This window comes from Cydia splendana, chromosome 10 (genome assembly GCF_910591565.1).
Source record: "Cydia splendana chromosome 10, ilCydSple1.2, whole genome shotgun sequence".
Lineage (NCBI taxonomy): Eukaryota > Metazoa > Arthropoda > Insecta > Lepidoptera > Tortricidae > Cydia > Cydia splendana.
Window position 1 is genome coordinate 2,998,805 of NC_085969.1, and position 20,948 is coordinate 3,019,752.

The 20,948-nt window shown below is 37.7% G+C and overlaps 3 protein-coding genes across 6 annotated transcripts in view; 2 read left to right on the forward strand and 1 right to left on the reverse strand.

The window, feature by feature from the left end:
• Positions 1 to 20,948, forward strand: part of LOC134794194 (max dimerization protein 1-like) — a 621,339-nt gene that overhangs the window by 567,093 nt on the left and 33,298 nt on the right. The window lies entirely within an intron of this gene.
• On the forward strand, positions 1,414 to 17,965 carry LOC134794119 (sideroflexin-2). Its single transcript, XM_063765826.1, has 9 exons — positions 1,414 to 1,560; positions 2,496 to 2,656; positions 3,484 to 3,654; positions 7,456 to 7,657; positions 8,850 to 8,928; positions 9,298 to 9,385; positions 10,079 to 10,204; positions 14,132 to 14,179; positions 16,024 to 17,965. Exons 2-9 carry the CDS (start codon positions 2,499 to 2,501, stop codon positions 16,133 to 16,135), a joined length of 984 nt encoding a protein of 327 aa, XP_063621896.1. The 5' UTR covers positions 1,414 to 1,560; positions 2,496 to 2,498; the 3' UTR covers positions 16,136 to 17,965.
• LOC134794155 (uncharacterized) overlaps positions 18,554 to 20,948 on the reverse strand; it is a 137,323-nt gene continuing 134,928 nt past the window's right edge. For all 4 annotated transcript variants that reach the window (XM_063765865.1, XM_063765866.1, XM_063765868.1 and 1 more), the window contains exons 6-7: positions 20,347 to 20,680; positions 18,554 to 20,004 (exon numbers count right to left, since the gene is read on the reverse strand). In XM_063765865.1, the coding sequence (XP_063621935.1) occupies positions 19,599 to 20,004; positions 20,347 to 20,680 (740 nt within the window). In that variant the 3' untranslated portion in view covers positions 18,554 to 19,598. The remainder of the gene's footprint in view (positions 20,005 to 20,346; positions 20,681 to 20,948) is intronic.

Genomic DNA, 20,948 nt, shown 5'->3' on the forward strand with positions numbered 1-20,948 from the left:
CTTGATATCGTCTCTAAAATTACTTTTAATCTATATATCAGCTCGTAACTGATTCCAGTTATATTTGATGCTAATTTTGGATCATCAAAAAACCTTCTGCTGGTGTTTCCATCATTCGTGTTGCCGAAATTTGCCTTTGGCATATCTACAAACAACGGACTTTCAGCAACGACAATCGCGAAAGAGCCTTCTAGCCAAGAATTATTATTTTTTATGAATCTGTCTTCTTTATACTGAGCTTTACTCCATCTAGTCTTAAATTCTGACTTGAAATAAGCAAAATTGCTTTTAAATAATTCTATTTGCTCATTAGTGCAGCCTTCACTAGAAAAAAGTTGATCTCTTAAGGAACACAGTTTTTCTTCCAATGTAGGTAAATTTTTACTTTTGAAGAGATAAAATATGTGTTTTCTAGTCACGATCTTCATTTCTGACGTATTTGGTACATCTAAAACAAATAAACATGTCGATTAAACTCAATACAAAAAAAAGTTTATTTTTGAGTAAAATGGCGGATTATTTTTAAAGTATAAAAATTATGATTTGGCGGAAGCATGCGGAAAGTCTTTTTTTAAATTATAATAACCAAAGCAATAGACTATAACATGTCGTTAACAATTCTGCTCGATCTCACCCTATTGTATTACTTATTAACGAGTGAAGTTTTTTTTTGCGAAAAATGACGCTCAAAAACAGTCTCTCTTTCAGAGCATTAACCTAGCCTCAGAAACAAATAAATAAAGCATATTTTTATTTTTGCTTATAAATTACTAACCTGCTGTTTCAGAATCCATGATTTTTTTCACTCTTGATCTCTTAAAAACAATAAACCACACCGTCAAAGTTTTGCTTTTCTAAGAGCGCCGAGAACAAGTAACATACACGAAGTGACACGATCAAATTCCGACTGACGTGAAACGAATTAGAAAGTGCATACGAGGGTGGGAGGGGTTGTTATCTAGCCGCTAAAGGGTCCTCTACCGCAGGTAGCTGTTATCGCAGAGGTATTTATTGTTTTGATAAATCGACTTTTGGCCGCGTAGATCGTGAATTTACCCCTTAGTGCAGCGTTTTACACAAAAATAAAACGCTAATTAAATAACTTACCATATTCGAAACCTAAAGTTTTAATCCTGCCTGGTGTAAATATGTATAATTTTGAGACAATGACTTGGAAATTTGTTTTGGCGGTATCTGTCAAACACCTGTCAAAACCAACTGCTCTGTGGTGGGAATGTGAGAGAGAGAGAGGGACGTATATGCTAGAAAAGGACAATACGACCGACAACACAATGTTGCCATTCTCAATATTATTCTTAGGTTTCGAATATGGTAAGTTATTTAATTAGCGTTTTATTTTTGTGTAAAACGCTGTCATTAATTTTCTTCACACTAGCTTTGCGTTGTCGGTTGTCGCCGTTGTTTGACTTTGACAGTTGGTGATACGGTTCGTTTGGTTTGGGCCCGGCCGAGTTGAGCTGCTTGCAAAGTAGGCGCTTAATATTTATTTAACTTTAGTATCTGAATACAGATTTATCAAATACGGAATAATAGTAACTGGTAAGTCTCATATTAGAATTTAATTTTATTTGTTGCGTGTTTTATTGTTTGCAGTTAGCTAAGCTTACATAATCGTAATTGTTTTGAGCCTTATTTGAAACAGGTATTTCTGTTTTTTGCATATGCTTAACAATATTCAAGGTCTTTTGAGTTTAAAATTACATCACTGGTATTGCGACGAGTCATACGACAAATAACCATATAATTTAGACTATAATTACTATTAACGATCCTGAATATTTCACACTACAGCAGTAATAAGAATACATACGATATATTTTGTTTCAAAATGTTTGCCAATACATAACAAAAACAGCTGTACAGTCGCCACCAGATATATCGGAGCGGAGGTGTTCACAATATCTGAACACGCGCTCTAACGCCCTGACAATAGAGGCGTGTTCCGATATTTGTGAGCACCTTGGCCGCTCCGATATATCTGATGGCGACTGTACACAACTTGGAATTTTGAATGTTCTTCATATTGAAAAAGTATGAAAACATCATGAAGAAACCGGACTAATCCCAATAAGGCCTAGTTTACCCTATGGGTTGGAAGGTCGGATGGCAGTCGCCTTCGTAAAAACTAGTGCCTACGCCAATTCTCGGGATTAGTTGCCAAGCCGACCCCAGGCTCCCATGAGCCGTGGCAAAATGCCGGGATAACGCGAGGTAGATGATGATATTGAAAAACTATGTGTGAATTTGACTCGCCTTTGCTGAGTTTTGTTATATACTTTATTTTTAAATTAACTTTTTAAGTACTAGTAGCCTTTATTTCATGCATTTTTGTTTTACACTTTCATTGTTTTTACAATTTAATATTTTTATTTGCATGTCGCGTTGTGTGGAGAAGGCCTCCCCAGTTTTCCCATTCCTTCCTATTCTGTGCTGTTCTCCACCAGTATCTAAGTTTAACTTTTTAATATTTCTAGAAAATGGCTTCTGAAAAGAGGATAGACATCACCAAGCCGCTCTGGGATCAGAGCACCTTTGTGGGCAGGTTCAAGCATTTTGCCTTCATCTCCAATCCTCTACTGTCTTTAGTGCCCGAGTCTGAACTGCATGAAGCTAAGGAGCTGTATTTTAAGTACATGTAAGCAAACATTTACTTATTTTGAATCATTAGGGTAATTCGCCAGTAACTGGCCACCCTACACTAAAAATGAATTCTATTCTCCTATAAACAGAGTTCATTTTAGTATAATTATTGAAACCTTATAACTAAAATGAATTATGTTTATAGGTGGATAGAATTCATTTTTAGTTTAGGGTGGCCAGATATTGGCCGGTGGCCAGTTACTGGTGAATTACCCTATTACTTGTTTAAATAAATAGAGTTGTAGTAGTGTAAGACTATTGGACAAAAAACATTTTTGTCCATTACTGAAAAAAAATATTTAAAGGAATATCTTCCAGAATTTAAGATAAATGGTCACTTATACTTTATAGAAAACCCCTATAATAGTGATAAATTGAGTACATAGGTAATTGTAATAGGTATAAATTTTACATTTTTTTATACATATATATTTTTTCAAGTTGTCTAGTTTTACACAATAAATCGTCTGCAATAGATGCAAAGGAATTTTGTAACTGAAAAGGTTTATACACCAAGAAATGTAATCAGTGATCAGGAACCAATTTTTCTAATTCAGTCATCGATGGCGATCACATTTAACTATGGGACCAACCTCGAAATCACAAAAAAAATTTGCCTGTTTCATACATTTGGGCTGGGCCGATGTTGATATTTTCTATGAGAGAGTTAATATTTTTTCGCGATTTCGCGGTTGGTTTCATAGTTAAATGTGATCGCCATCATTGACTGAATTAGAAAAATTGGTGCCAGATAACCGATTAAAAATCATTGTGTATAATTCTGTAATAAATCAAATCACTGATTAATTTCTCTCATTGCAGAGAAGGCAAAGAGCCTGCCAACACTCCCATGGACAAATTGGTCCGAGCCAAACAGCTATACGAATCAGCATTCCACCCGGATAGCGGAGAGCTACAAAATGTGTTTGGCCGTATGTCCTTCCAAATGCCCGGAGGCTGCCTCGTCACAGGAGCTATGCTGCAGTGGTACAGGTAATTAACTTATATTCTAACAGCATTCTTTTAACAGTCACAGAAACCTGCTTCCATAAACAAAATTCCATGGACTTATGGATTAAAAGTCTTGGTGCTAAAAGATATGATAACTTTTTAGTTTTAGTGTGCGAACATGGTGTCTTGGCAACATGAGGTTATCCATTTGTGTCACTCAAACGCTTTTTTAACGCACGTTGTAAAAGCGCTCGTGTGAGCCCATAATATCCCCTATCTAGGCACGCATGGGATTTGGTATGTTTCCAATAATAAAGAAGCCTATACCAGGGCTTAGTTATCTTCATTCATACCCATACCAAATGACATACTTAAGTAAATTGGTTCTGTTTTTTTTTTTGGTTTTCAGGCCTGGTTGCGAGACCTTTAAGCCAAGTCTTTATTTTTTATTAGAGTTAGACCAAGAAAAGTCTGCAGCGATTTTGATAGCCCACGCAGTGCAAGTCGTTATTTTAAACGTCAAACTTCTATGAAATTATGACGTATAAATAACACTTGCACTGCGTGGTCTATGAAAATCGCTACAGTCTTTTCTTGGTCTAACTCTAATAAAAAATAAAGACTTGGCTTAAAGGTCTCGCAACCAGGCCTGAAAACCAAAAAAAAAAACAGAACCAATTGCACTACTATTAAAGTTTTCAACACTGTATTTTTAATGTATGTAGTTGTAAATTGGTTGATAGTTGATATGCTTGGAAATTGGTTCTAGCACTTAGCGGTGAAATGTAACAAACATAAGTTACTTTCGCCTTTGTATTATAGTACTTATGGATATTTCCACAGGGAATTGGAACAAAATGTGATCTTCATAATGAGGAATTTTATTAATAAATTACAGAAGTATGACTCAAATTTCTTTGTGTCTGTTTTATATATGTAATAATCTACATACAAAGGCCGGATTTCAAGTCCTATCTAGGTATATTTAAAATATACCTACTTCTCTTTGAAACAAAAATATGGAATACACAAAAATTTGTGGAAAAGATATACCTATAGGACATGTAGAGACCTATCCTACTTTTCTTAGGGCCCTATAACACTGGCGATTTGCGAGCGAGTAGAAAGCGAGGCGAGCGCGCAACGAGTTCTCCGCGAGCGCGCAACTACGATTCATTGAAAAAACCGGGCAAGTGCGAGTCGGACTCGCGCACGAAGGGTTCCGTACCATAATGCAAAAAAAAAACGGAAAAAAATGCAAAAAGAAAACGGTCACCCATCCAAGTACTGACCACGCCCGACGTTGCTTAACTTTGGTCAAAAATCACGTTTGCTGTATGGGAGCCCCACTTAAATCTTTATTTTATTCTGTTTTTAGTATTTGTTGTTATAGCGGCAACAGAAATACATCATCTGTGAAAATTTCAACTGTCTAGCTATCACGGTTCGTGAGATACAGCCTGGTGACAGACGGACGGACGGACGGACGGACGGACGGACAGCGAAGTCTTAGTAATAGGGTCCCGTTTTACCCTTTGGGTACGGAACCCTAAAAACGTTGCGCGCTCGCGGTGATATTGTCAATCCCTATTAGTTTTTAACCCTTTAACCTGAAGACGTTAACTAACGCGTGCGGCCTACAGCTCAATATCAACCTCCGTGCATTCTGATAAAGGTTCACGATGACGCGCCACGCACGATAGGCGTGGCGTTCAAAGGTTTATGAGAAAAACAACTCAATCGGTTCATAGTCCAGGATACATAAGCCTAGGAAAATTGTAGTAAATACTCGTGGGTATATAATGAGAACATCAGATGTTAAAACCTTATCTTATTAGCCATGTTTATTGGGCAATATAGCTTGTTAATACAATTATCTTGAGATATCTATATCAATTAAATTGTCTATTGATTCATACCTATGTTTATGCCATAACCCATTGCGCTAGTTTTCGCCCGGCTCCAGTTTTCGTCCACTTGACGAAATTTGAATATAAACCTTCAGTGCTGCACATATTTAGGCTTATTGCAATCCTTAGTATCTAAACAATTTATCTATCCACATAAAAAATATATTTCGCAAGTAGCAAATTAATAATGAAATGTATTATTTGCTAATCCGTCAAGTGGACGGAAACTGCCACCGGACGGTATACTGACGCAATTACCCTATAAGTGTTATGGGACACGAATAACATGTTATTCAATTATAATCGTAAATAACAAAGTCGAAGAAACAAAGTCCAGTAAATGTAAACACAATTCGATACTCATGAATTTAAAATTAGAACATATTGAGATAAGAAACTGATCCATAAAATTCCTTATCATTTGCCGATATAAGGATGTCTTTTATCTTATTTATCAGTAGAGGTCATATATTATGCGGTTGCGTACATGGATGCAAAGTACAATCCGAGCAAGAGTGATAACCTCCTCCTTTTTTGAAGTCGGTTAAAAGTAGAAAATCGTTATCTGCCTCTCGCCATAGAAAACAAAATCACTACACACATATTATAAAACAAAGTCCCCCGCTGCGTCTGTCTGTGTGTTTGTATGTTCGCGATAAACTCAAAAACTACTGACCGGGTTTTCATGCGGTTTTCACCTATCAATAGAGTGATTCTTGAGGAAGGTTTAGGTGTATAATTTGTTAACCCGTGCGAAGCCGGGGCGGATCGCTAGTAAATATATAAGTAAAGTGTCGACTTTACTTATGTATCTATTTATAAAAGAGAGATTGATGTCGATCAACGATATTCTAACAATTTGGCATGTTATCCCGTTGCAATATGGCAATAAATGTATACTTATAGTTCTCGTCGGCTATAAAATTGCGCAGAATTATAAAATTAAATATAGAATTATATAAATTTTGCATGTTGATTCAAACAAATTTGGCATCTGTACTAAAAACGTTTGGCAGCTGATTCCTTACGTATTTAGAAGGTATTATTATCATAGTAGGTATTTTTAAAAGGTAGGTAGGCAAAATGCCGGGACATCGCTAGGATGGTAATGAGTGTAATGACACAGTAGTATTTTTAAAACTTCCACGGCCTTTTACATCGTTCGTCACGAAACTAATTATTTCAAGGATATGCGGTACACGAATTAAAACGCGGGCTGTCTTTAAATATACTTGGAAAAATTAAAATAAGTCGGTTCTAACCTTCTCATATAGAATCTGAGGGACCTCAGATGTATTTATATTTATCCCTTTGAAATAATGTACATAAGGTGTATTCGGGTATTACCGAATGTCGGATAATTCCGAAATTCAGATGAAAATCACCCTTAATTCCATCATAATAAAAGTCTCTTTCGGAATTATCCGACAGTTTTTGACATTCGGAATTACCCGAGTAAACCTTATTAGAAAATTAAATAAGAAATAGCATGACTTATAATGCGGCAATTTGAGTTTTGACTGTGTCATGCAACTCATGCATGACCGCTACTAGGTGATAATTAGGGCTCCGTCACACAGGCGCGTTTTGCGGGCGGCGCGTGAGCGGGGCGCGCCGCTTTTTCATATAAAATGCATAAAAAGCTGTGTGACGGAACCTTTATTGTTACTGCTGTCTCTTTTTGTTCCACTAACAGCTAACACTTAGTTTTTAATCTTAATAAAATTGTTTCTAACCGTTATGGGCCATTGATGTCTTTTAAATAAATAAATTGAAATTAAGGTGCACATCCAAACAATTAAAGAAATTTTAATTTTGCAAATGAAAAACTATAGGTAGGTACTTAAATAAAATCTTATAAAACCAGAGTTTTCTACCTATGCATAAAATTGAGTAATTTCAAAACTTTTAAAAGTATTTCTTTTATTTTCAGAACCGGCACAGCCATAGTATTCTGGCAGTGGGTGAACCAGTCTTTCAACGCACTAGTCAACTACACTAATCGCAACGCCAACTCGCCGCTCACGACGACGCAGATGGGCGTCGCTTATGTATCGGCCACATCCGCTGCGATGGCTACGGCGCTGACTTTCAAGTTCGTCGTTCAGAAGCGCGCTAAGAACCCAATCCTAGCGGTAAGATAATAATTTCCTTTGTTACTACTGTTATTACTTATTAGTATCATCTTTACCATTTATCATTACATAACCGTCATTACCAGCATCATAATCATTACTTCATCACCGTACCATTACTGTTACCTATAATAAACTATATGAATCGCAACGCCAACTCGCCGCTCACGACGACGCAGATGGGCGTCGCTTATGTTTCGGCTACGTCTGCTGATATGGCTACCGCCCTCACGTTTAAATTTGTGGTGCAGAAGCGCGCTAAGAATCCTATTCTATAGTCCGTCTTTTTAAGCATTAGAAAGAACTTCGCAGAAGTAAGCTTGTGGTTCCAAATCCGGCACTTTTAGCGTCAATAATTTGAAGTAAATTATATGTATTGACTATGCTACATTAGATAATTCAATAATTATTAACAATTAAAGAGCCTGATAAAAACACATTAGATAATTCAATAATTATTAACAATTAAAGAGCCTGATAAAAACTGCACGCATGCTTCTGTGGAGTTCTTTCTAATGCTAAAAAAAACGAACTATAGCGGTAAGAGAATCTCTACCAAAGGATTCCGCACTGCCAGACCTCCTCTGGACTCTCATCATATTTGTGATTGAAGATGCCGCTCTGATACCTATAGGTAGTACTTTTCAATCATCGCAGAGTTGTGATCTACCTCCCCGCAACACTTGATCCCACCCGGCTGCAACAATCATCTGCTTTAAATGAAGTAGCCAATGACAGGCAATTTATATTATTTTATATTCGCCGTCCTCTCATCATTATCATTACCATCATCGACATATCAGCTGCTATGTCCACGGCGCTTTCGTTTAAATTTGTGGTGCAGAAGCGCGCTAAGAATCTTATCCTAGCGGTAAGACAATAATTACCGTAGTCCCTTTACCATTTGTCATCATCGTCTTTACCATGATACCATCATTAGTTATCATTACCATCATCACAATTACATTCGCAATTATAGTTGTTTTAAACCCCTAAGTAACGTAAGAACGGGTGTTTTATATAAGTTATTAAACTATGCGTGTCTGTGTGGCATCGTAACTACAGACTTCGTGCAGTTTTCAGTAAAGGATTTTAGATAAGATAAGGATTTTAACTCACTACATGGGTCTGTTCTGTTATTTATTTATCTGTAGGTACTATGATAATTAATGAACTATCGGTTTATTTCCAGAGGTTCGTGCCATTTGTAGCCGTGGCGGCCGCCAACTGGGTGAACATTCCCTTGATGCGACAGAACGAGATAATAAAAGGTGCGATGATCAACAATTTATAGTACTTAATACCAATCTTAAAATAAACCTTTCCTTCACTAGGACTTGTAATCAAGAACCAAGTTGTAGGATAGATCTGTCGGATCTATCCTGCATCGAGCCCTTAAGAGCTCTACTCACGTTGTAATAAATTTTATTTCATTATCTCAGCCATAAGACGTCCACTGCTGACCATAGGCCTCCCCCTTAATTTTATTTAGAGTTAGATAATTACTTGTGCAACAAATTTAATCGATTGATCAAATGCCGCAGCCCGCAATGTAACGCAAATCTCACTGCTGAATGTTACATTTAGTGGGTCTTGGTGGTTTAACATGAAATACTACATGATAATATGTATTCTTTCAGGTCTGGAGGTCTCAGACGAGAACGGCAAAATTATCGGCAAGTCTCAGCTAGCCCCGGCAAAGGGAATCTCACAAGTGGTTACTTCTAGGTATGTAACGTTTTAATTGTCTTTACGGTACTTTGCCCAAAGGCAAAGAAAATTTAGACTAGAGGAATATTGTCAAAGTAAATTATGTAGTCAGTACATTTACTGCCATCTTTCGACACAAATGATTAACACTAGTAATATTATGATCGGTTAGTAGGCCAAAGGTATGGCGCCATCGCGCGAAAAGATGGCACCATACCTTTGGCCTATCGTCGAGTAGATGGCGATACTTTTTGTACTTATTTAACAAATTTAACACATATCAGTGAAAAATTAAGGATCAAAGTCAAATGGCGTTCTAAAAGTGTTAATCAGTAATCAGTAAAGATGGCAGTAAATGTACTGCTGACTACATAATTTACTTTACAAATTCTCTTTGCCAAAGGGGAGACTCCTATTGAAACTTGCACAAAATACACAAGATACAGAAAGATACAAGAACTGCCATTTAAAATTGTTTGCCTTTATGCATACAACCTCATACGTTTTGGTCTCCCTCCCCCTTTGTGCCGTGTGGTCTTTACAAGGCCACATTCCAAAAATATATTTTTGGAACGTTGGCATGTTAAGATGTTTGTGAATTCGACTGTACCACGATAAAGTATAAAAGCGTAAATTAGGTTCAAACGTTTTTGCGACAAACGGTTTGGTTACCTACCTATTCTTCACCAATAATAAATTTAATTTTTCCAGGATCGTAATGTGCGCCCCCGGGATGTTGCTACTCCCAGTTATAATGGAGAGGATCGAGCACAAGCCGTGGATGCAGCGCATCCGCTGGGCACACGTCGGCATCCAGACAGTAATTGTGGGCATGTTGTAAGTATTGATCGCAATGTGCCAGGCATGTTGCTACTGCCAGTCATAATGGAGAGGATCGAGCACAAGCCGTGGATGCAGCGCATCCGCTGGGCACACGTCGGCATCCAGACAGTCATTGTGGGCATGTTGTAAGTATTGATCGCAATGTGCCAGGCATGTTGCTACTGCCAGTCATAATGGAGAGGATCGAGCACAAGCCGTGGATGCAGCGCATCCGCTGGGCACACGTCGGCATCCAGACAGTCATTGTGGGCATGTTGTAAGTATTGATCGCAATGTGCCAGGCATGTTGCTACTGCCAGTCATAATTAGTGTCCGACCGAAACATGTTTTTTTGCCGAAACCGAAACCGAAACCGAATGTTCGGCTTTGGCTCTAGTTTCGGCCGAAACCGAAACCGAAACCGAAACTTTTGTAGACTTGTTAAAATCGTTGAAAGAATGTCATAAAACCGCTTTTACACACATATTATGGGGCTGTCTACACCCAATGTCCTTGAAATTGATGTTACTTAAGCAGGTTTTTAAGAAAATTACTAGAGTTAGACCAAGATAATTCTGCAACGATTTTGATAACTCATGCAGTGCAAGTGTTACTTTAAACGTCAAAACTTCTATGAAATTATGACGTATAAATAACAATTGCACTAGTTGCACTGCGTATGCTATTAAAATCATTGCAGAATTTTCTTGGTCTAACTCTATTCATTCACCAGTCAAGCTAACATGTTGATACAGGGTCAACCAATAAACCAACCAAAAACGCGAGCGCAGCGAGCGCGAAATTTTTTGTTAACAATATCGCAAGGCCGGGTACCGATCTACACCTGGGCCTAAAAGTCCGAAGTGCCCCAGTGAGGCGAACTTTCATGCGAAGTCAAAGCCGTGCTTCAGGCTTCAGGATAAGTAGTTAAGCACAGACTCCAACCAATGTCCATTGTATTAAAAAGCGAGACCGCAGGCCGAGCATGGCGCAGCGAGGCCAAAGGCTTAGCTGAAGTAGAGGACATGTGGAACACAAACCAATGGTAAATTGAGGTAAAAAGTGAGGCTAAGGTCGAGCATTCGTATGAAAAACTGTACTGGGGACACTTTTAAGGGTCTTTTCTTCGTTTTAATCGATAGTCAGCTGTTCAGCTTCACAAAATATTAACTATTGAGAAAATCAACTTTGTGGCCCTAGTTGAGCGTAGCCTTTAGCCTCGCTTAAAATTTGCCATTAGAGGTAGATAGAAAAATGACTGAATAAGAGCGAAAAAGACATCGTTCGACTCGGGCCGAGCTGATACTCGGCCAACGGCTACGTGCGACAGTGTTATCTCATTCACTCCGATACAATTAGACAGTGTGCGCGTGATAGGTATTGACAGCCTCTTAAGACTGCGTCGACCGTCCAGTGGCGCTCTCATTAGTGGAATTGTGTTTTATAATAAACCAATTAATTTCTGTACCTATACGTGAATCAGTATTTATAGATATGTATTAATATTGTTGTCCTACTTATTTCCCAACTTTTGGTCTTTGTCCGAAGTACCATTTCGTAAGTTTCGGCCCGGCCGAAAGGTTCGGCCGTTTTTTGGCCGAAACCGAAACTACAGCCGAAACATGATTTTTTGGCCGAAACTGGCCGAAACCGAAACCGAAACCGAACCTTCGGTCGGACACTAGTCATAATGGAGAGGATCGAGCACAAGCCGTGGATGCAGCGCATCCGCTGGGCACACGTCGGCATCCAGACAGTCATTGTGGGCATGTTGTAAGTATTGATCGCAATGTGCCAGGCATGTTGCTACTGCCAGTCATAATGGAGAGGATCGAGCACAAGCCGTGGATGCAGCGCATCCGCTGGGCACACGTCGGCATCCAGACAGTCATTGTGGGCATGTTGTAAGTATTGATCGCAATGTGCCAGGCATGTTGCCATGCCAGTCATAATGGAGAGGATCGAGCACAAGCTGTAGATGCAGCGCATCCGCTGGGCACACGTCGGCATCCAGTCCGCCATCGTTGGCATGTTGTAAGTATTGATCGCAATGTGCCAGGCATGTTGCTACTGCCAGTCATAATGGAGAGGATCGAGCACAAGCCGTGGATGCAGCGCATCCGCTGGGCACACGTCGGTATCCAGACTACTATCGTTGGCGTGTTGTATTTATTTTAGATTGTTGTTTAACAAAAAACAAAATTTATAAAATTGACGTCGTCTGGACATGAACCTGTATCGATCGATACACCTTACAGGGCTATGCTGGCTTTACCAAATCGGTTACGTTACGAGTCAGAATAATAACAAAATTTTCAATGTGTTTGATCCTTGCAATAGCCGTAACTTAGGTACATTAGCCATAACGATACCTATAGTCTGATAAAACAATTTGTCAGCAGAAAAAAACTGGCCAAGTGCGAGTCGGACTCGCGCACGGAGGTTCCGTACCATTACGCAAAAAACGGCAAAAAAATCACGTTTGTTGCATGGGAGCCCCACTTAAATATTTATTACATTCTGTTTTTAGTATTTGTTGTAATAGCGGGAACAGATTTATACATCATGTGTGAAAATTTCAACTGTCTAGCTATCACGGATCATGAGATACAGCCTGGTGACAGACGGGCAGACACAGAGACAGACGGAGAGAGGAGTCTTAGTAATAGGGTCCCGTTCTTACCCTTCGGGTACGGAACCCTAAAAAAGCACGAATTGCATTATATTTATGGAAGAATTTTTTTTGCCAATCTCATTTTGTTCTTAATTTTGTAGTTGGCAAGATTCCAGTGTCAACTGGAGACCAAAGTCCAATTTATTTAAATTGTTTTGGGGTAGAGGTAGAGGCGAAACTAATTATTACGACCGGTCTGGCCAAGTGGGTAGTCGCCCTGCCTGTGAAGCCGGTGGTCCTGGGTTCGAATCCCGGTAAGGGCATTTATTTGTGTGATGAACACAAATATTTGTTCCTGAGTCATGGATGTTTTCTATGTATATAAGTATTAGTGATGTACCGACTATTGATTTGGCCGACTAGCCGACTAGCCGACTAATCGGCGCTCGAATGGCCGATTAGTCGGCCGACTAGTCGGCTAGTCGGCCAGATCATTAGTTTCGTATACGTTCAGGTGAAAAACTATATTTTTGCTCCTTTGGTTGCGCTATTCATCATATTAGCTTGGCTAAAAGGTGTTCTCTACAGGTTCAAAGACCTATCACAATAATCCTCGTTCAATTTCTGTCTTTAGATCTTTTATTTTGCGATCCTGAGCAGACCGTCAGTACAGCTTGTAGGAGGTATTTCCAAGGCTCTATTTCCCGTACGTAGTCGCCAGTTAAGAACCTATCCCCCGTGGTCAGCGTCTTTACGAGCAACGTGCCCTGTCTAAGTCTCTAAATTTAGCAATAACATTAATAGTTCCTCGTGGCTCCACCATTAAAAAAAAAACAAAATCTGAATAATGATAATAAAAAATTAACTATAGAACTTGCACATGAAATTACACGAGAATCAGTTGAGATCGACCTGTAGAGGAAAAAACCAGCCCCCCAACATACGATAACGATCAAACGGTCAATTATATGAACAAAAGTTTTCGTATGCAACCCTGAATAAATATTTTAGTAAAATAAACATAAAACGTATGGTAAATATTGACTGTTGATTTCAATTTTTTCTATTTTTCTTTCACTAATAAAGTGCCGACTAATCGGCCATTTCTGCCGACTAATCGCCGACTACAAATGTGGCCGGATAGTCGGCTTTCCCGACTAGTCGGCGACTAGTCGGTACATCCCTAATAAGTATGCATTTATCTATATAAGTCGCCTAGCACCCATAGTAAGTACAAGCTTTGCTTAGTTGGGGCTAGGTTGATCTGTGTAAGATGTCCCCTGATATTTATTTATTTATTTATAATAAAATTGCTTGTTTAATTTCAGCCTAACCTTCATGGTACCGACTGCCTGCGCTCTCTTCCCGCAAAGATGGTAAGTAAAAATCATTACTAACCCCCTTATTTATAAACGCTCTACAAATCTCAATTAGCTAATAATCGTTTGTCCTTATCTGTCATTTTGACTTATGTATTTGTAAGAAAGGGATAAAACATAATTTAACTAAATCAGGCCCATAAAGTTTCATGAGGGGGTAAGTATTTTTTTAATTCGTTTTACAATATAGTCCCGCTATTACCAGATTAAAGCTAGTTTTTTATTTTCATGGCAAAGCCCAAGAATTGTTAGTATTATGGGTACGATATTAACAGTTTATGTATCTATTTGGGTAGGAATATACGGGTGTGCCGTGTACCGTAGCGTCGAAACTTCTGAGCCAAATTATATGGATAAAGTGTAAATTGATTTGTCTATATAGACTGGTTCACATGGGCTAGAGAAGATCCTTAAAGAATGAAATACCGTAAGGTGAATTTGGGGTTTTCCGAAAATAACCCATAATTCCATCATATTAAAGTCTATTTTTGGGGTTATCCGACATCGAGAAATTGTTCGGAACTACCTGGCCCCAATTTCACCACGATGACAGGTGCGACAATTGTAAAATCACTGTTGCTGACGTTACAGGCATCCATGGGCTACGGTTACCACTTACCATTGGGCGGGCCGTATTCCTGTTTGCCACCATCATTGTATTATTTAAAAAAAACTTTATTATATCGGAAAAAAACAGATATTTCTTTTGCGAAGTTTCTGACAATTGTCAAGAATTAGAAGAATTGTAGGTAATTCTTGAAAGGTAATGAGTTATAAGTATGTCGGAATTTCGTGACAATTGTAGTGTTTCTTGTGACAATTGTCATATCATAAACTTAGCAAGAGAAATATCTGTTTTTTCCGATATAATAAAGTTTTTTTTAAATAATACAATGATGGTGGCAAATAGGAATACGGCCCGCCCGATGGTAAGCGGTAACCGTAGCCCATGGATGCCTGTGACGTCAGCAACAGTGATGTTTCACAATTGTTGCACCTGTCACCGTGGTGAAATTGGAGCCTGAATACGGTTTAGCCAGTTTATAGTTCAAATTTTATATTATCCTCATAAGGCCCACCATACAAAGTTTCCCTATTTTTAATTTGAACCTTCTTGTATAGTTGATTAGGCTGACTTTCGTTTATTTTAGAAAACCAAGAAACAAAAGAAATGCTACTTTATGTCGTTCCCGAAAGGTTCGAATTAGATTGAAACAGAGTGTACATTGTAATGCACATTGTGGGCCTTACGAGGTTAAAGGAAAAATGGAAAAGTTACGCTTCCGGCAGCTACGCACGTCCTGTCAAGTCCTGCTGGAAGCGTAACTTTTTCCATTTTTTCCCTTTAATATAAAATTTGGAGTATCGCTCGCAGACGTATCTGCTTGTCAAAAAATTGGTTCAGATTATAGGTGTTAAGGGGTTGTGCACAAATCACGCGAGGTGTTTTCGGCTACTTTTGCCCCTGGTGATATTTGGTGAGGTTTTTGGCTACCCCCCTCCCCCCACACAACCTCACGTGTATTTTTTTCAATATTTAATTTTAAGAAAAATTGTATTGTATATAAAAAATCTTGTTTATTTTTCTATTTTCGTTAAATAGACTCGCTATTTTGAAGTGCAGAATGAAGATTTATGTTTAACGAAACCGAGAAAAATATCTACTCATGTGGTAGGTGTTTTTTTCATAGTTTCGTTCACTGTAGAAAAATACACGTGAGGTTTCCTTATACCCCCCCTCCCCCAACGTGATCTATCGTGATTTTTTCGTGACCCCCCCACCGCCTATCGAACCTCGCGTGATTTGTGCACAAGCCCTAATAGAGGTTATTCTGTTTCAGTAAAATCTCAACGGACACCATCAAACGTTTCGAACCCGAAAATTACGAGGAAATAATGAAAAATACGGACGGAAAACCTCCCCAATACGTATACTTCAATAAGGGTCTGTAAATAGTTGTTATTAAGGGTCTGTAAGCCGTAGCTTAAGTAGTTGTTATTATGTAAACTACAATAGTAAGGGTCGGTTGCACCAAACCGTCTTGACACCGTTAAAGCGTTCGCTAAATTTTATTGCATGGGAAGTTTCATACATCTCTGCTGTGTGAGGATGATCAGTCTGTTCACTGTGGTTGGTGCAACTAGCCCTAAACCTTGTCTATGGACTCAAGAATTTTAACGGAGGTAGAAATGTACAAAATTTGAATATGTCGGTATTTCGACAGGCTTGATAATACCTACACCGACCGGAAACTCTAATCTCAACAACATAAAACTTTCCGGTCGGTGCTACATCTATTGTCACTTGACAGTACTACTACTACTACTTAAAGTACTGATAATTCCGCTACTCGATGCTAGATGTCGACTATGAAAATACTAATATTTTTGGTACCAAAACTGATGTATGGAGTGAGCACTCTTGTCTTACTATATTTCTCTATGGTGATAGTAACGCATTACACCTTGGGTGATAAACGTTATCTCTTTGCCGATGTAAACGTTTGTAAAAGTGAAAGAAATCAAGAATACCCTGATCTTGAGGAACTACATTTTTTAAAACTATTAATGGGTCCATAGACAAGCATATAAAAAAATGCTGTCAGTGTTGTGACCAGTGTTGCCATATCAAATGGGCGTAAATACTAGATGAGTAAGCAGAAAAAGTAGATTTAAGAAAATGAATTAGCGTATTTGACTTACTTGCGCTTATGTTAAATTGCTGTTAGGATTTTGTTTATTGGGTATTTTATAAAATCGAATAATCTAAGCCCAATATTTTTTTTAAGTATATACAGAGTTTATAAAATTAATTTGGAAATTACTTAGGTAATAAATCGGTTTTGAAAGTCGTTTATGTTAATTTGTTGTTAAATTGATATTACCTAAGATCATAATTTACTGTAGGTACTTACCTATATCGTTTCTCAGAAATATTTTTTTAATTGTTTTTTTTTAGTACCTAAGTTTACTTGTAAGTGTTATTAGAAACCAGTATTGTTTTAATTAAAAGGTAAAATCATTATTTTTTACCTTTCAAAAATCATGTCTTTAATCTTTATCACATTTTTACTTATTTTAACGTTTATTTACGTTGTAAGATTATTTTGGAATTTCGTTTTAGGAATGTTTATTTTTTCGCTTTATTTTTTCTCTATATTGAAAACAATACATTCCGATCGGTATTACTCAATAAAATATACGCAGTCTGTGCTTTTATGTGCATTTGCTGTTATTGTTAAACGCACTAAGGAATTACGAGTGTTATTAAATCTATGCTACGTAATTTAGGTATGTAATGTACTATTTCACTGTTGCAGTGAATTCTGATTTTTTAGGTACAGTCACCACACGGGGTTGTTATGCCATTTAGGGTTCTTGCTAAATTGGAAATTCTATAGCGTAAGTATTGAACAACCAATTTAGCTGGGACTCTAAATGGCGCATAATCGCGGAGCGTGATGGTACTAATTACTCTAATTAATTAATTAATTATTGTCGAATTTATAGTTCACCTATAATGGAAATAACACTTTTATTCGGTTAAATTCCGCTATTGCATACTCATAAAACAATCTGTAGTCTTATCAAAGTTATCAAGAATTATTTGAACTATGAGAATTGTGATTTATTGATACGGTCAGTTTAGTAAATATGTCTAGTCTTTTTTAGTGCTCAAAAGCAATTAGCCTATGTCATTTCCTTAAATTGTGCCATTAGCGTTTCGATTATATCAGCTTTTTACTTTTTTTTTAAACGGCAAGCAAGGCTAAGACAATAAAATACCTATAGAGAATTACTTGTGTTTTTTTAATATTCCCATATACAATCAATGATTGTCATAGACATATAACGAATTCGTAAACCTTAAGGGCTGATTTAGACGCCGCGCGAACTCGTATGCGATTTTAGTTACATTGCGGACTGTTGGTTACGTCCAATTCAACCGACCGATCAAAAACCGCAATGTAATGAAACTCTCGCATCGTCTAAATGACCTAATTCTATTTATTATACCATTATGTTTCAAATAGGGAATATTACGCACAACTCTGCTCATGTCATATTTATTCATAACAAATAATCTGTGAAAACTTGCGAAAAAACTGTTTACGGAATAGTATAATAATATAAGTTACTCTATGTCTTACGGTTTGTGCTAGTGCTGCACTCTGTCGGCAGGACAATGCAATAAACCTATTTCTTTTGGCATTTAGTAAGGGTGGTATTCCATCTGTCCAAAATCATTGCAACTCACTTCCTCACTAAGCAAAATGTGAGACAAAATACACATTGGACAAAGAAATTGGACAGGTGAAATACTCGTACCAGCCTAAGGCGCGCTCCGAAATTAGGAAATAAAACAACATATAAAATATTTAGATTTATATTCGACATCTTAACACGATATATAAACTTTGAACTTCCCACCAAGCTCGTGAAATATATAAATACATGCAGTAATGTACACAACGCTTATACACTAGAGTAGATAAGGCACCAGATTAGATAAAACGAGTATATAGAATTTCAGTACTGTCTTGGCACCTATTTTTAAAGTCAAAATCTTTTAAAATTAATATTTTGAACGTTTTACCCCCTTTTGGTTTATTACATATATTTTTGTCTCTTTTTTTGTAAAAATGTACCACAAAGTTGGTTGTCAATACTCTGTTACTGTCATTAATGTACTAATAACATTTATCCATATTGACAAAGTGGTACTTTTTACCGGTAAATGTCAAAATTGCATTTAAAGTTATAAACTTTTTAATATTGAAAAATATTATAATTTTCTTTGTTATTTGTGACTTTAATATTTAAGTATTATGAGCTCTTTTGTTGGACTTAAATCAGTAATATTCAGTAAAATTAGCAAATATTAGTCATTATTATGGTTGTTTTATAATTATCAATAAAATGATTTGGGGGTCAAACAATTTCAAAACAATTAAAATTAACAACAAAGTCTTTCAGGTGCCTACTAAGCTAAGGACTTAATAAGATTAAAGATAGTACGCATCTGTGGTCCGAAAAACTTGAGTATTGTGGTCTGTGCTTGAAAATTGATATTCTTAATTACACTCTCAATATTACAACTAATAAACTGAAATGACATTCACAATTTCACACCGATACAAATTACTTGGAAATAATTACGTCACAATGTTAAAAACTATTATTCATGTATTTACAGTCTTATTTGCAAATAAGAGCGGTTTTACAAACTAGGTTTACTCAAAAGGGAATGAAAATGATTGTTACGTTATTTACAAAATAATGTATACTTTTACTTTAGCCAGACTTTCTCAATGAAAGTTTTCAATGGCGCCCAACTTATATCAATGCCCTTCAAAACAATTCCAAATACATTTAAAATTTTCAGATGCGCACTCGTAAAGCTAAAAAATATACATCAATACACATTGGCCTTTTCTAAAAGTACCGACGCATCGCACATCGCCTTAGCCGTGGATCGCACTAAGAACATCAAATGCAGCTGCTCAAACACATTCAGTTGGACTCTGGTTCTCACCAACCCATGTAAAACTGTGGCTCTTTCTAAATCCAACCATCTTTGTAGAGACAATTCCCGGTCATCCACTGGGACGCCTTGAACGACGTCTAAAGGACCCCATAGCATGAATTCCAGGACTGATTTTGCCTGGTTTAGAGAAATCGCACGTTCTTCTTGTAGGACTTCCTTAAGTAGTGGGGTTAGTTTCTCGCTTGGGAGGATGATTTCGAGGGCTTTAATGGCGCACTTGCAGAGAGAGTTGAGGTGGGCGTCTGGTGTTGATTTGTTCATGTCGTCGCTTAATCTGTAAAATAAAATGGTGGATAAGATTTTTTGAAAATCTACACGAAATTCTTAAACTTTAAGTAATAACTTAGGAAGGTACTTCAGGGTACAATTTGACCAATGCAAGAATAATGGGATAAGTGTGTGATAAGGGTGTTTTGGGTAAATAATACCGATATTTCCAAGACATTCAACCTCCTTACTTATTAATATTACATCTATCATCAATTTTCCTTTTCCCCTGATGTGATGCAGTTTGGTGTAGGTATGCGTTATTAACTTTTGCAATCTTTGTTCTTCTGAAGTTTCATCAAGTTTTGAGGATTATTTTTGGATAAAATAATCTGGATGCAACACTTACCCTTGTAAAATGCACAATCTCCCATAGCAGTTCGTCTTCGGCGCCGACAATGAATTCAGTCTATCATCCGGAGTCGGCGAACTTATCCCGCTCGCACCACAAGGCTGCTCCCTCAACGAAATGAAAGAGGTTAAACTCTCAGAAATCTCCTCGACCCCTCTCGCTTGGAGGCACTTCAGGCCGTTGATGAGTTGGAGCATCATGAAAATGGCCTCATGGATCTGTTCGGTTTGGACTAGTTGGTACTCTTTTGTGGATATCTCGACGGAGCGGAGGGATTCGCCGTAGGTTTGGAGGGTGTCGACCTGCGCTTGGGCTAGCACGACGATGGTTGCTGGAAAGACGAAGAAACCTTTAAGATATTGGACAAATACAGATATTGGAAAAATACGTCGTCACCAAAATAACCACTATTCGGCAAGTCAGGTCACCTTTTAGCATACTGCTTGAGGAACTCTTAAGGAGTCTCAATTTCCCAAATCCCAATTTCTCGATCTATGCCATTTTAGTGAGACTATGCGTCTTTGGCCAGCTCTAAGCGAGCAGTACGGGATTACGATATAGTGAGAGATATTGGTGCTGGCATCTATATACATTTTATT

What these genes read in the sequence shown, in the direction of transcription:
- LOC134794119 (XM_063765826.1), top strand. Translation starts at nt 2,499, where the DNA reads ATGGCTTCTGAAAAGAGGATAGACATCACCAAGCCGCTCTGGGATCAG. An exon ending in GCTATGCTGCAGTGGTACAG is followed by an intron (nt 3,655 to 7,455) that starts GTAATTAACTTA and finishes TTTTATTTTCAG; the next exon opens with AACCGGCACAGCCATAGTAT. An exon ending in TCACAAGTGGTTACTTCTAG is followed by an intron (nt 9,386 to 10,078) that starts GTATGTAACGTT and finishes TAATTTTTCCAG; the next exon opens with GATCGTAATGTGCGCCCCCG.